At 41.7% G+C, this 13,549-nt stretch overlaps 1 protein-coding gene across 1 annotated transcript; it reads right to left on the reverse strand.

Moving 5' to 3' along the window:
• Positions 1–224: 224 nt before the first annotated feature.
• Positions 225–12,367, reverse strand: crtc1b (CREB regulated transcription coactivator 1b; the record flags this gene model as incomplete). Its single annotated transcript, XM_079221341.1, has 14 exons — positions 225–436; positions 2,551–2,725; positions 2,830–2,916; positions 4,733–4,819; positions 5,572–5,805; positions 6,141–6,292; positions 7,049–7,272; positions 7,581–7,624; positions 7,726–7,811; positions 8,337–8,431; positions 8,700–8,753; positions 9,663–9,823; positions 10,363–10,479; positions 12,242–12,367. 14 exons carry the CDS (start codon positions 12,365–12,367, stop codon positions 225–227), a joined length of 1,854 nt encoding a protein of 617 aa, XP_079077467.1.
• Positions 12,368–13,549: the final 1,182 nt, after the last annotated feature.

Genomic DNA, 13,549 nt, shown 5'->3' on the forward strand with positions numbered 1-13,549 from the left:
ACAGCGAGGCCATTCTCCGGCAAGCCACTGGATGTCTTTTTCCCTGTTGTCTTTTGGTGGCGCATCATTTCAAGGGGCTTCACGGAGTCGAGGGCGAGGTCAGACAGCTGGACGGCCATGCAACGAGGGAGAGGGTTCATCCGGCCCTTTGTTTCTCTCCATCCACAAGTTAGTGCGTTTTATTTTTTATTCTTCTTGTTCTCGGCCATAGTCGGCTTCTTACGTTACAGCCTATCCATCCTGAACGTGTCCTCGGTGGCGGGGTCAGCAAGAACCATGTCGGGGTCATTGAGCATGTGCAGTCCGTCCAGGGTGAGCGGGTCGATCTTAAGCTCGTCCAGAGGGAACTGAGAGTCTGCATCGAAGCTGACATCACCAACACCCGCCAGAGAGTTGGTCAGCTCTTTGGAGAGGCTCGGCGGAGACTCTCCTGTGACTGAGATACGCAACACCATAGAAACAAAGAAAAAAGGGTACTGATATCTGAGAAACAAAAAGGCAGGTTTAGCAAATAGCATGTAAACATCTTTAGTTACACCGGTTCAAATTACATTTCAGAAGGTATGTTTCATGTTTGACTAGCAAAAGGAACTAATATGGCGTACTGATTATGTTTTTGTTTTTTTACAACAACTTGGTAGCAGGATGTTACCCTTTGTATCATCCTGCTATTTATTCTGTCAGTTATGATAACAGTGAACTTACCAAAGTAATTGTTGAGACTAACTAGAATTTGAGGTTTTATACCTCAGCCCACAAGTCATTTTGCAGTTCACATCCATGACTGTCCAAATGTCATAATTTTGTCCTATTTGACATTTGTGCGAAATTGTCATTAGCAAATGAAATCTTGACAAAAAACCTGTTTCACGGGGAATGTCCGGACGGACAACCCAAACACATAATGCTGTGGCAGAGGCATACAAATGTGTCCAATGGGGGTAACAAGCGCAGGTGGACTGACAATTAGTATCATTCAGCCACAACTGTTCTGTAAAAAGCTTTCTGTGACTATGGACATAGTGAACAGTATTATATAATGCTTGTTGTTTGTAATATGCCGTAGTATTGGTGTTCACCGGCTCGAAAAATGAAAAATGAGCTCAGCTATTTCATCTGTTTCTTATACGCGATCCCTGTCAAATACACTTTTAATAATGATGACAATACTCTGTTGTCCTCGTTAATGTTTTGTCTTGGTATGTATTGTGTATTTTTAGCGAATCTACTGCAACACGTTGTATAATTTGGCTTTAAGTCACTGGGCAGAAAACCAACAATAGAAAATGACAGGTGGCTTGGCTAGTGCTAGATCAGTGGTGTCCAAACTACGGTCCATTTTTTATTGACCCACAGCAAATTCAAAAAATATAATGGAGAGAAAGTCAAGCAAATGGCAACTAGCCTGCGAGCTCAACAATCATATTTTTGCCGTCCGAACAAAAGCTACGAGGTCGCTCAGCTCACAGCGCGACACGGAAAAACCTTCTCAGACGACGACTTCATAACACAGAGCCTCACTAAAGTCGCAGGACTAATGTGCCCGGAAAAGATGACGGAATTCAACAACGTGAGCAATTCCAGAAACACAAAAACTTGGTAGCTAATTTAAAGCATCAGGTGTCAGATAAAGTACCATAACTTTCCGCACGCATGAAGGCATGCTGTGTGAAGTCCGTCTCTTTCACTACGTAACTTTAATGTTACGCTCCCCACGCTGTCTGAAATCAAAGTAGCTTTTCCAGAGGTCAACCGTTCTGCTAAAATGGGGAAATATGTGTCTGTCATCACATCTCATGACAGAATTCAGTCAGCGATTTCAAGATTCTTTTTTATCAAGCCGTTCTCGTCTCCCTTCCTGGAGGATGCAGAAAAAGTGGAAGAGAAGTCTGCAATTAGAATTGATGGAGATGCGGTGTAATGATTCTCTGAAGAATCAGCATCAGCTTCTCTCTCTACCCGACTTCTACCAAGGCTTAGAAAAGGCCACGTTTTCTCTGTTGCGACGCTAAATAAATGAGTCTTTTCAGCTCAACACACACGTGAGCAAACATTTTCTCTGTTAACTCTGAACAAATGACGACCAAAATGACCGACAGCCATGTCTGTGATGTCCTTTGCATCTCAACCACCAAACTTACTCCTGACCTGCCAGCATCCTTCAGTCCAAAGCATAGCATCACTGCTCCCACTGTGCAGTGATGCGCTGGGTGAGTAAAAAAATATATTACACAGAATTCCTGTGTTAATAAACCCAATTACGCAATAAATGTAATCAATTCAAGTTGAGAACATTTTATAGCAAACGTTAGTTGATTTGATAACAACCCCAATAACTTATTTGCACCACTAGCCTGAATATACCCATCCTCTAGTTTTTCTCCCTGTATAGAGGGCTGTGAGGGAGTCATCATCCTGACTGAGAAGCAATCTCAAGCTGCTGATTTGAGAATTAGTTGCCAACCCGCATTTGTGTGTAAGCGAGTCCTTTGTGATCAAAACAAGTGTCATGTGGTAAAAGTGGATCCGATGGACTTGTGGTGTCGCTACCTGTTAGGATGATGTTGGGGATGTTGCCATGGCTACTGTAGCTGAGCTGCTGCGAGTCCTGTAGGCTGCTCCCGGTGAGGCCCATCATGGCTGCCTGGGTGTAGTTGAGGGTGGAACACTGGTTGTAAAGGATGTTGGTGCTGATGGGGTTCTCGATCATGTTGAACTGCTCCAGCTAAAGAAAATATACATAAAAAGTACAGAATTGTAATAGTCAGAGACGATCTGAGGGAAAACATTTCTGTCATTGCTGCTTCTTGTGTGTGCGCTCTGCGTCACCTGGTGAGAAAGGGCATTGGTCTGCCTCAATGCCATCTGCTGATCATAGAAGGAGTCGCCAAATATACTGCCCACCACGGGAATGTGCTGGAGGAAGAGAAGCAAGCATGAATGTCAGAACAACTGTCAAGAGAGCAGCGACAATTAAAACACGATGACACAATTAGCCATAAGGAGAATTATCCAGGATCACGAGCAGACATTTTAGCAATGGAATAACAGAAAACACAAGCAAAACACACAACTGTCACACTGAGCCGTGACCAAAGCAAATGCTTTTCATGACCAGGGCCGTTGCGGTTCAGAGACAAAAAGAGGAGGCTTGTGAAACACTAGAAAACGTATGCTCTTTACACCAAATAATTGTTCAATAACAAAAACTAAATCAAAAATACTGAAACATGAAATAGGAATACGAGTGTGTGGTTGTGTGTCCCGTCCCCGTGGGCAGGACACACAACAGATCCGCGACAGCCCTGTTCACTATGACACGAACGCAAGTCAACTTGTTAAAAAGGGAAGTTCTGGTAATTGTCACGCCGAGCGTTATTCTGATATTTATGTCCATTACGACCTGCTGTCATGGTAGCACTTAACTCTCCACCGCTGCTGTTGATTTACATGGACTTCCAAACCTCTTCAGTTTAACAGAATTCATCTCAAAACAATTGTTTTTGAGGTGAATTCGTCTTTTTTTTTTTTCTTTCTTTCTTTTTTGCAGTCGTAGCAGCTAAAAACTGCTTTAGTGACTTCTAAATCTCAACAACAGTGATGGAAGTAAAACGCCACAATTGACAAAAAGTATGATAGCACTGCCCAGGTTGACAAATATTGGAATTTCCCTTGAAAATATTCTTGCAATGAGAAAAGCACCAACACTGTGATTGACATTTTTAGTGGTGGAGTCGAAGTGTTAACCTTTTCTAACATTAGCATGCACCAAATGGGTCGAAAGCCAAGAATTCAACAGAGCTTATTCAACCTGTAACTTTAAAAATATACTTATAGCCTTTAGTGATTTTCCCTCTCATACTTGAGCAGCTGGTTCTCACTTTTAAATGTGTTGACCTCTCGTAGAGTTTAAGAATAGATTAGCATCCGACACGATGCACAGTCCTATCAATAGTCTCGTACTCTTCCATTGATCTGCAAGTGGCAGTAACCGCTCAAGATATGCAGCAAGGCACCATCAAAAGACAGAAGAAGACAGGTACCTAGTGAACATGGAGATAAACCAAGCTGGATGTAAAATACTTAAAAAGCTGCTTTGCAAATGTCTCATGAGGAAGGAAATGTATTAAAACACATACAAGCTGTCCTTGCCGTTCTGCCAAATGTTTTACTGAAGTCGAGATTAAGCTCCAAAGACTTTCCCACAGTGGAAAGAGTGATACGTTTGGTTTATGTGTATAGCAGATGTACACCGAGTTAAGCTATATACTCCAACTTGCAGCTCAGGAGTTCTTGAGTCAGTAAAGACAAACAGGTAATGAAGTTTCACAGTAACAAAGTAATATGGCAGTATATTGGTAGTAGTATTTGTAAAAAAGTTAAATTATTAGTCTACTTGTCAGACCAAACATACCCCTTATCATGACACTGTAGCTTATCCATAAGAGGAGAAAAAGTATCAAAATCTTGTGTGGTGCAAACTAAAAAGACTTTAAAAAATGCACGTCTACCCACAGGTCAGGGCCTCCATCAACAAACTAGTACCATGTTGTCATGCACAGGGAAAAGTGACATTGGTGATGCAGAAATGAGTTATGCAGCCATTGACACCATGAGTAGTTAACTGCTGATACAGAGGATGAAAAGCAGCCTAAACTCATCTACAATTAGCTTTCCCCCAGGCGCAAAGCCCTTCCCCAAACAGCAGCTAGCTCGGTGGGTGGGCCCTTACTTGAGGCGAGCCGCCGGGGGAGAAGCCTTGATTGGAGACTGGGGAGGTTGGAGACTGAGTGGCTGGTGAGCCAGTCTGATTGCGGTACTGTTGGAGGGAAGAGGGTTAGCTAGCACTAGGCTTCATGCCCGTCACACACAAATCTCAAAGGACGGGATGTGAGAAGGCATCAGCCTTGGATTTGCTCATTATGTATTGTAGAGCGTGTATAGGTAGAAGTAATATCAACCACCACCAGATAGATTGTGGGACAACTCTGTGGCTGGCCAGTTTGTCCACATGTCTGGAAAATGTGATCGTGGAATAGTAACATCTACTGGTCCTACTGTTGTAAAATATAAATTTAAAGCGGTTGTTGCCAAACTAAAAGGTGTGTTTCTGTAATAGTTTATAACAGCCAATGTCTTGCTTCAGTACACACATTTAACCAACTACACCTGCAAATGAACCCACACAAATGCTGACAAAAATCATTGGAAATGCTAAATAGTGAGAAGAATTAGTCAGCTTTAAAAAGGTGCTGCAGAAATCTTCCTTAACCAGAAAATAATACACGTAACAAAATGCTCTGCTTTGAACGTAACTGAGGTATACAAAAAAAACTGGCATAATTATCTGGTAGTCATGAGTAAAGATATACTGTAGTTCTCCTACTGAGGGGAGTTAAAATCAGCGCCCAAGTACAGTAGCTTAACATGATGTGAGGATATTTACTGGGATGTACTCTGTGTAGCTGAACCTTCAGAACAACAGTGTGGCAAAGGGAACAGAAGCTTAAGAATAAGCTAAATGGTTCCATTGTTTTCTCTGCTTTGTGACGAGACTTCCTGTTTTCTTACCGAGCCGATACTGATGCTGGCGGTGGTCTGGCTCTGGCTGTCTGGGGAGGGGCTGCTGGCAGTGGTGCCAGGTGAGGCCAAAGGTGGCAAGGTGATGAGCTGGAGCAGCGGCAGGCCCTGCTGCTGCTTCTGGAGGTCACTGAGGAGCTGAATCTGGGCCTGAGCAGTGAGCTGGTTGAACAGGGGGTACTGGGAGAGCTGCTGCTCCAGGGTCAACGACTCTGTTGGCACGGCCTAAAGAAGGACACACATGGACCTTGTTTAGGCTAGTCACATTACATGTGAGATTTGTTGAATTAACTAGAAGATTAATTTACTGTAATAATAGCACTTTGCCATGCAGACTGACAAGCTGCTTTAGCCAAACAACATTTTGTCAACCATAGTTAATAGTGTGGAGACATACTTGTGTAAAAATAGGCATTTGTTGATATTCTCTTTAGCCAGCTGTATGGGTATACCAGCCAAACCAGTTCCAGTATTGGGAATGGCCCCCAGACAATGTTACAGTTAAGTGCGACAAACAAAAACGGCAAAGATTTAGGCCACAACTTTAAGTTATAGCTTACATGCGTGATGTTAATGGGTGAGGAGAGGGTGGGTGAAAGCTGCTGTGGGGACTGTTGGAGATGGAGGTCAGAGGTGAGAGTGAGCGGCACCACGGGTGGTTGCCGGCGCTGAGCGGTTACAGTCATGGTGGGCTGAGAGGACGTGGGGATCCCTGTCGAGGAAATAACAACATTGAGTAGACGTGGAAGATTTGTGTATCCCACTCAATTCACTCAAGTAAACACACAAAAATGAGCAACAATGAGCATTTTAACAGAAACAACTGATACCACTTAAAGGAAAGGACTTCAACAAATATTGATTTCTTAACGCTTACATATAATAAAAAAAAACAAAAAAAACAAAAAAACACACAAAGCTAAAAACATGCATCTTTGGCCGTGTCCAGAAAGTTGCTAATATGAGCTACCTAAAAGCTGATTATGGGTAAAACAAACAAAAATTGGACAAATGGAAATTGTTTTCCATAAGCCAACTATAGCTGCCATTAAATCTGAAATCCCAAACTTTCCAATTACTTGTGCAGCTAAAATTTATATTTTTGTGTAAGATGAAAAATACACATGAAAATCCCATTAATGAGATGAATGCATCAATTTCCACACGTTTTATGACTCTTACATGGTGCTTAGGTTTTTCAACATCAAGTATTCAATAACTGATTGATGCTGTTGAGTCAAATTGATATTCAAACTTTCATCGATCAATGTCCTAATCGGCCACTTCTAGCTACACTATCTTTTCCCCCCACTTGGTAGCTTGTTTATAAGGAACGTGTATTCTGTTGATCTAAACTAAATCTATTTGACTACAAGTTAAGTGGACATTACATAAGTTTTCCTTAAAAGTCTGCAAAATGACATTTCCGTGTACTAAGGTTTTACTGTCGTCAAATAGGAACCGTTACCATGGCTGGCAGCGCTGATGCCCAGGTGGGTAAGGTTGGTGGTCAGGCTGCCCGTGCTGTTGGACGAGCTGAGGGAGGGGAAAGCCACGGCGTCCTCGGGATCCAGCGGGGTGGAAAGGGGAGGAGGGAACTGGATGTTGGTCAGGTCAGGCAGCGAACCACCGGTGTTGTGTGCAGCTGGGAGCATGGACGGGTTCAACTCCTGGTCTGGTGATGGGAATATACTAAAAGACACAAGTTCTGTCAGACCGGAGAAAGCTACTCTCACGACCTTCACCCTGATCAGCAGCCTTTGGGTTTTTACTGGGATGTTAATCCACTGTGGCATCACCACCAGAATACCTATTTCCTACAGTAGTAAAAGGCAAGATAAAGTTAATGTTAAAGTGCTTTTCCAGCATATTTCCAGTGTACCTAGACCATCTGTCTTGTATCAGTGCTCACAGTATAACTTATTTATGTCTGTGTGACTGACAGGCTGCTGTACTCGAGTGGTGAGTCACTGTAAAGAACAAAACAAGGAACCACTCACTTGATTCCTGGGACATCACATGTGTTGGGCTGTGATGAATCATCCTAAAGAGAAAACATAACAAGCCGTAAATCTGAGGTGATTTATATGCATCATAAAAAAAAAAAGTGTACATCTTGTTAGCCATCCCCTTTCACGTCAGTACCTTCTCGTCATCCCACAACTGTTCCTGCAAATCCTCATCTGCATTTGACTCTGAAGTCTCCGTCCCAGGCACTGTTAGCAGCAGTACTAATTAGTGACACAGCGAGACACAGTTGCTTTGCCATCACAAGATGCATAACAAAACAAATTCAGTGCAAGAAATGAGTCATCAACATCCGCGCCAGTCAAGCAGGATATAGTGCTGTACACTAGATGCCCGAGTGTCTAAAAATAGCAAGGTGACCAACAGACAGACTGAGTAGATGACAGCCAATCTTGGCTCTATTAAAGGAGAGCCTCATACATAAAAGACATAATCCATGGACAATCAGAGCATTATAGATCCTCCTCTCCAGAGCATCGTGTGAGTCAGCTCAGTTCTACGATACGTTACTTCTCTACAGCTGGCTAAGTACTGTTGTGGCATGCTAAAGCCGTTCTTTGCAAGGGATCAGTATCTATTTACTCCATAAATATTTAATTCGGAGTCTAGATCTACTTCTTTGTGCTATCAACCCTTTTATGTCATTTATGGTTTGCACCCTGCATTAATACATTGCACATTCATTAATAAAAGCGTCTCTGTGTCTTTGTAACTGGGACTTCCATTACCTCGTTTAGGCTGCAGCTCCTGTGATCCCCCGGCAAACACCTCCTGGGGCTTTGGATTCATGGCGCTCTGGTGTAAGGCAGAGTCCGAATTTGTCCTGTATGTGTTAGAAAGATGAGATGACAGCAAAATCACTGCCAAATCCCCACCACTGGTAGAGAGCCAAATGTACAGCATCACATTAATAAGGAGCCACCTTTATTTGCCATCATACAGCTAAATATATGACCTTCTTTGTGTTTGTTGAGTTTGGAGAAGTTGAATCAACACAAAGTCATGCGATACATTTTTTTGGTAATTGAGCTGTGTCCAGTTGTCATTTAGTCATTATCATTTTGGCAAATGGACAAGAAGAGGTGGCTTACCTTCTCCAGCTCGTGTCTGGCGGTGGGGAGAGGTAAACTGAGCTGTAGGGACAGCTGTCAATGTGAATTTAGTTAAGACAAATAAAGTAGGGGGATGAAAAATGGATCTCCGCCAATCCACACTTTCATGTCTGTTGGCTGATTTGACCTAATAAACCAGATACATAATAAACACACACACACACACACACACACACACACACACACACACACACACACACACACACACACACACACACACACACACACACGAGAGCCAACTGCTACAAAGGCTTCAGTCAGTGTCTTGTTATCCAACATAGTTCTATGAATAGCCCTGTCAACAGGAGTGTGACAATACACCGTACTGCAATGTATCATTCAATATCAGGCTCTCGTTCCATGAAGTGAAAAACTATTTGCCTCACCCTTTGTTCAAAATCTTCTTATGACCACATCAAGTGTTTTTTGTTATGCGTTAGGCCTAAATATAAAACTGAGAATCCACTGTATGTGAATCAGAAAAATCTATACTTCTTAACTGTGAGGTCTTAAATGTAAATATATTTTTTTAAACCCATTTAAGGCTGTTTTAGAGTCAAAGGTTTGAATTACATACTATGTTTTGACAAGAAAGCTTTGGCTGTTTATTGGTTATTGAATGCTAGCCAAAGCATACAAGTCCTGTCAGCCCACGCTGTATAGCACTGTATAGAGCTGGAGGAGCGACTCATACATTTTAGATCTCCAAGTATGAATTCAAGCTCACGTACTATAAAAATAACCTGGGATTTCACTGTATTCAGGGTTCCCAGTAAGTTCTAGCAACGCCAGAGGAAGTAGTACTAAATCATATGAAAACTGTGTTGACACCGTTCACACCTACTCAACATGCGATGACTTTAAACATGCCTTTGAACAACGTTCAAGTAGGCTATGAACCCTTAAAGCAAGAATGAATTAAATCAAAAACATCACCAACACCCAATGCTTTCAAAAAAACTATAAATAAAGGATATCTGGCGTCCATGTTTGTCGACGGACAGCGGCCGACGGTGAGGAGAGGTGATGCGGTTCCGGTCACGGTAAACACGCTCCACCAGCCCGTGGTGCCTAGTGGTCCGACTGGTATCCAGCACAGAGTTCTAGAGTGAACACAGCAGGTGAATGAGGAGAGCGAAACAGCTTACTGACACAACAAAACTACGTCTGTAGGATAGTATCTTAGGATAATGTTTTAGGATTAATGGTGCATATGTGTTTATTTCAAAATGAGTCAAGCCATGGGTCCCCCATACTGATGCTCGAGTTGGCAAATGTATTTAAAGATGGAAAGCCATGACAAGCAATGACATACTTTGAAATTTAGGAACCAAATTACACTGCAGGGTTTAACTGGTATACAGTACCTTGTTTTACACACTTCTGGTTTATTTTTGCTCCTGAACTGTGATAAAACCTGGTCCGACTATGCAGCTCTGACCAGCAGCTCATTTCTGAACACTTAACTGCCGTCATAGCCGAGGCTAAGCCTGCAGACTTCTCAGTTTTGAGCCAATCTTTCACCGATACTACAAATAACTGCAACCTTTGTATGTCCAATATTAATCACCACCAGCTCAGAAAGGTACACTGATCCAGAACAAACCATTGATTTACCAGCCGAGAGAGGCTAAGGGCTCACCTGAAAAGGCAGGTCAATGTTGCCATTTCCAATCTGATTGACATTGGGCAGTGAGCCTCCATAGTACTGTCCACGATTCTGCCCTAGTTGCAAATACTGGGTCTTCTGTAACTGCAACTGTGCAAAGTAAAATTGCATGAAAGCATGAGTGAATGATTGATCTGACTCACAAATAAAGTGATGATAAAAAATAATGATACCTGCAGTTTACACTGGTGAAATGAAAGATTAATGATTCCATTAATTGACAGATGAAACATGAGACAGACAGACTGGCTGTTTTATGAACAATCAAAAGACAGACAACACCCATCATAGCAAAGACAGAAACAAATTAAAATTGAAAAATTAAATCACATCAGCTGATGTGACTGACACCTGACTGACAGTTGGTGCGATTACAGTTGTTCCATGTGAGACACACCTGGTGAGTACATTAGCCACATGTCTTAGTTTTATTACAGAAACACTGTGATGGAAGTCCTCGTTCACCAATAATGACGTTGATAATGATCTGAACAAATGCAATGGGTTGACGTTGAGATGGCAACAGAAAGAAATCTAGCAGAGACCACAAAACTGACTAGTTCATTTAGTTTTTCCCTTGAAGTTAATAATAGTACAGCTCAGGTTTACACTGATGCATCATGTGATAAGTGGACATCATTTCCAGCAATCTGGCTAAAAAAATAGTCAAAACATTTCCTGGCATCATGATGTTCCTCCTTCTATGGTAACTAGAAACAATTTGTTGATTTATTGATTAGTTACTCCCCAGAGCATTAGTGGCCAAAAATATGTTCAATCATTTTCTTTTGAGTCATTTTTTAAAGTAAGAAATCCAAACAAACATTCTGCTTTACTCTATTTAGTGCAATTGTAAACTGAATGGTTTTTAGTCCAGTAAGTCAACCTCAAAAGGACATTTTCCCCAATATTCGGATACTTTACATAGAGTAAACTAAGGCTGCAATTATATACTTTTCATTGTCAATCAGGTGATTATCTTGTTAATTAATCAATCAATCGTTTTGTCTATAAAATGTAGTCTAGTCTCACTGCCCAGTGATGTCTTAACATTGCTTGTTTCCAACTGTCACAAACCTGAAATATATTTACTTTTGTATTAAAACCAGTGAATCACCACATTTGAGAAGCAGGAAACAAAACATTCGGCATACAGTGAGTCAATGATTAATTGTGAAAATCAATAATTTTATATCAATGGGCTAAATAATAATGAGTTGCAACCTTAGTGGTTCAGGCAACGTTTTACTGTTGATGGGACAAAGCTGCCGAAGTTGACTTAACGTGAACGCACATTAACTAAATTAAATATAGAGATGAAGCTAGTAAAAAAAACGAGTTGGTTAGCTGTATTTATTTTCCACAAGTCTGCCATTTGTTTTTTGTTAAAGAGACAATAATAGCTAGTGTCAATATAACGGGATGATAATTATGGTTAACGGGGAGGAAAACATGACAGACACCTGACGGGCTAAAACACGCTCACGTATTGCTCCTATTGAGCTCAGAACTTACAGTTAAATAACGCTGCATGTCAGAAGATGTGTTTGCTCACCAAATGACAGCAGTGACTGGTCAAACCTGCACAGGTGCACATTATGCAGCTAGCTCGGCTCGTGAACGATGCTCACGCGCAGCCCGGCGTGTCACGTCTGGAGAAACGCTCGCGCGAGTCAAACAGCCAGAGAGGAAACATAATTTGGGTGGCGCTAAACTGATGTGGCCGAGGGCATTGATATTAACTTTATCTCGGGCTACATAGCATCCCGACGTCCAGATTGATCTCCGCAGCGCTCGACAAGCCAAACAGGGACGCGACCCAACGTAAACACCCGGCGCGTGCAGGTCTTACCCGCGCAGCTCTGGTGATGTTCAAGTCCTTCATCACTTCTTCAAACGCAGCAGTTTCCTCCGCCTGTTTCTGATTATGCAAAGCGATTTTTTCGCTAAATTTGCGAGGATTGTTAGAGGACGCCATCTTTCCCCTCTTCTTCTCAATGGAATGTTACGTTACGCACCACGCTCGGGCTTTATTGTGACGTCATCGCGCACGCTCAGCGGCGCGTTGACGCCTTTGCCTTTTGCATCAACTGATGACGGGAACCTCGGGCTTGAGGCAGGGTGGGTTTAACATTATTTTGTGCCCAAGATGCTTGATATACGCAGGTGCACGTACTGTATGCACAGTGCAGATAAGTTGCTCGTTTTTGTCAAGTCAAGCCTCTGGTTACAATGTTTCAAATGTTACAGGATACAAGAAGATGAAGAAATGAAACAATTTAGGAATGAAGAGGTTATCATCATTATAGAAGAAGTGGGAGTATAAACCGGGGATTACGATTTGTTTTATTCTGACAATTAAATATATATTATTGATGAGTATGCACATATGACATACAAGGATCAGAGAACAAGTATTTTCATTTGTTATGTGTATAGTAAAGCAAACAAACAAAAAGTAAAGTAAGAAATCAGAGAAAATACAAATAATAATTAAATAATAATGAATAATAGCCTCAAATGAAGTTTTAGGCAATATGGTAATACTTGTTGTCAGTGTGCAGCAGGGAGAGAGCGATGCTGTACAGACAAAGAGCCACTGGGAGGCTGAATCAACACTCAACAGTGCATATGTATTTGTCCAGGAAGGCAGGAAGAGGTTGAAAGGTATCGTCTCAGTAGCTTGAGTATTATCCTTCTCGCTGACATTTCCACCAGAGAAAATATATTGCCTTTACAGAATACATCTGTACTCTTAAGTTCTTGTTATACTCCCCAACATTAATTGTAATTTAAGTTTAGCACATCTAGCTTCTAGTATATTTTTTTCATTATTTTAGAGTAAGTTTTGTTGCTGTTGCATACCTTATGTAACGCTCGTCAAGAGAAAGCAAATGTCACACACCCTTATACCTAATATTGCAAGTGGATGCCCTGATCAAATTCCCAAAGGACATATTTGTTAAACTAGAACAATTACAGAGCCTGGGCTACCCCATGTAACCCCCTACCGCTGGACAGAGAGTCTTGTTTACCCAAACTATTTTATTTCTGTTCAACTGTCCCCTTTTGAGAGAGTGCAGACCAGAAAATAGGTTTGAATAATATATGTAAATAAATGCTTATACTGTGAGTTTAATGCTTTTCTGTTTTATTCCAC

The sequence above is a fragment of the Taurulus bubalis genome (assembly GCF_910589615.1).
Source record: "Taurulus bubalis genome assembly, chromosome: 7".
Classification (NCBI taxonomy): Eukaryota; Metazoa; Chordata; class Actinopteri; order Perciformes; family Cottidae; genus Taurulus; species Taurulus bubalis.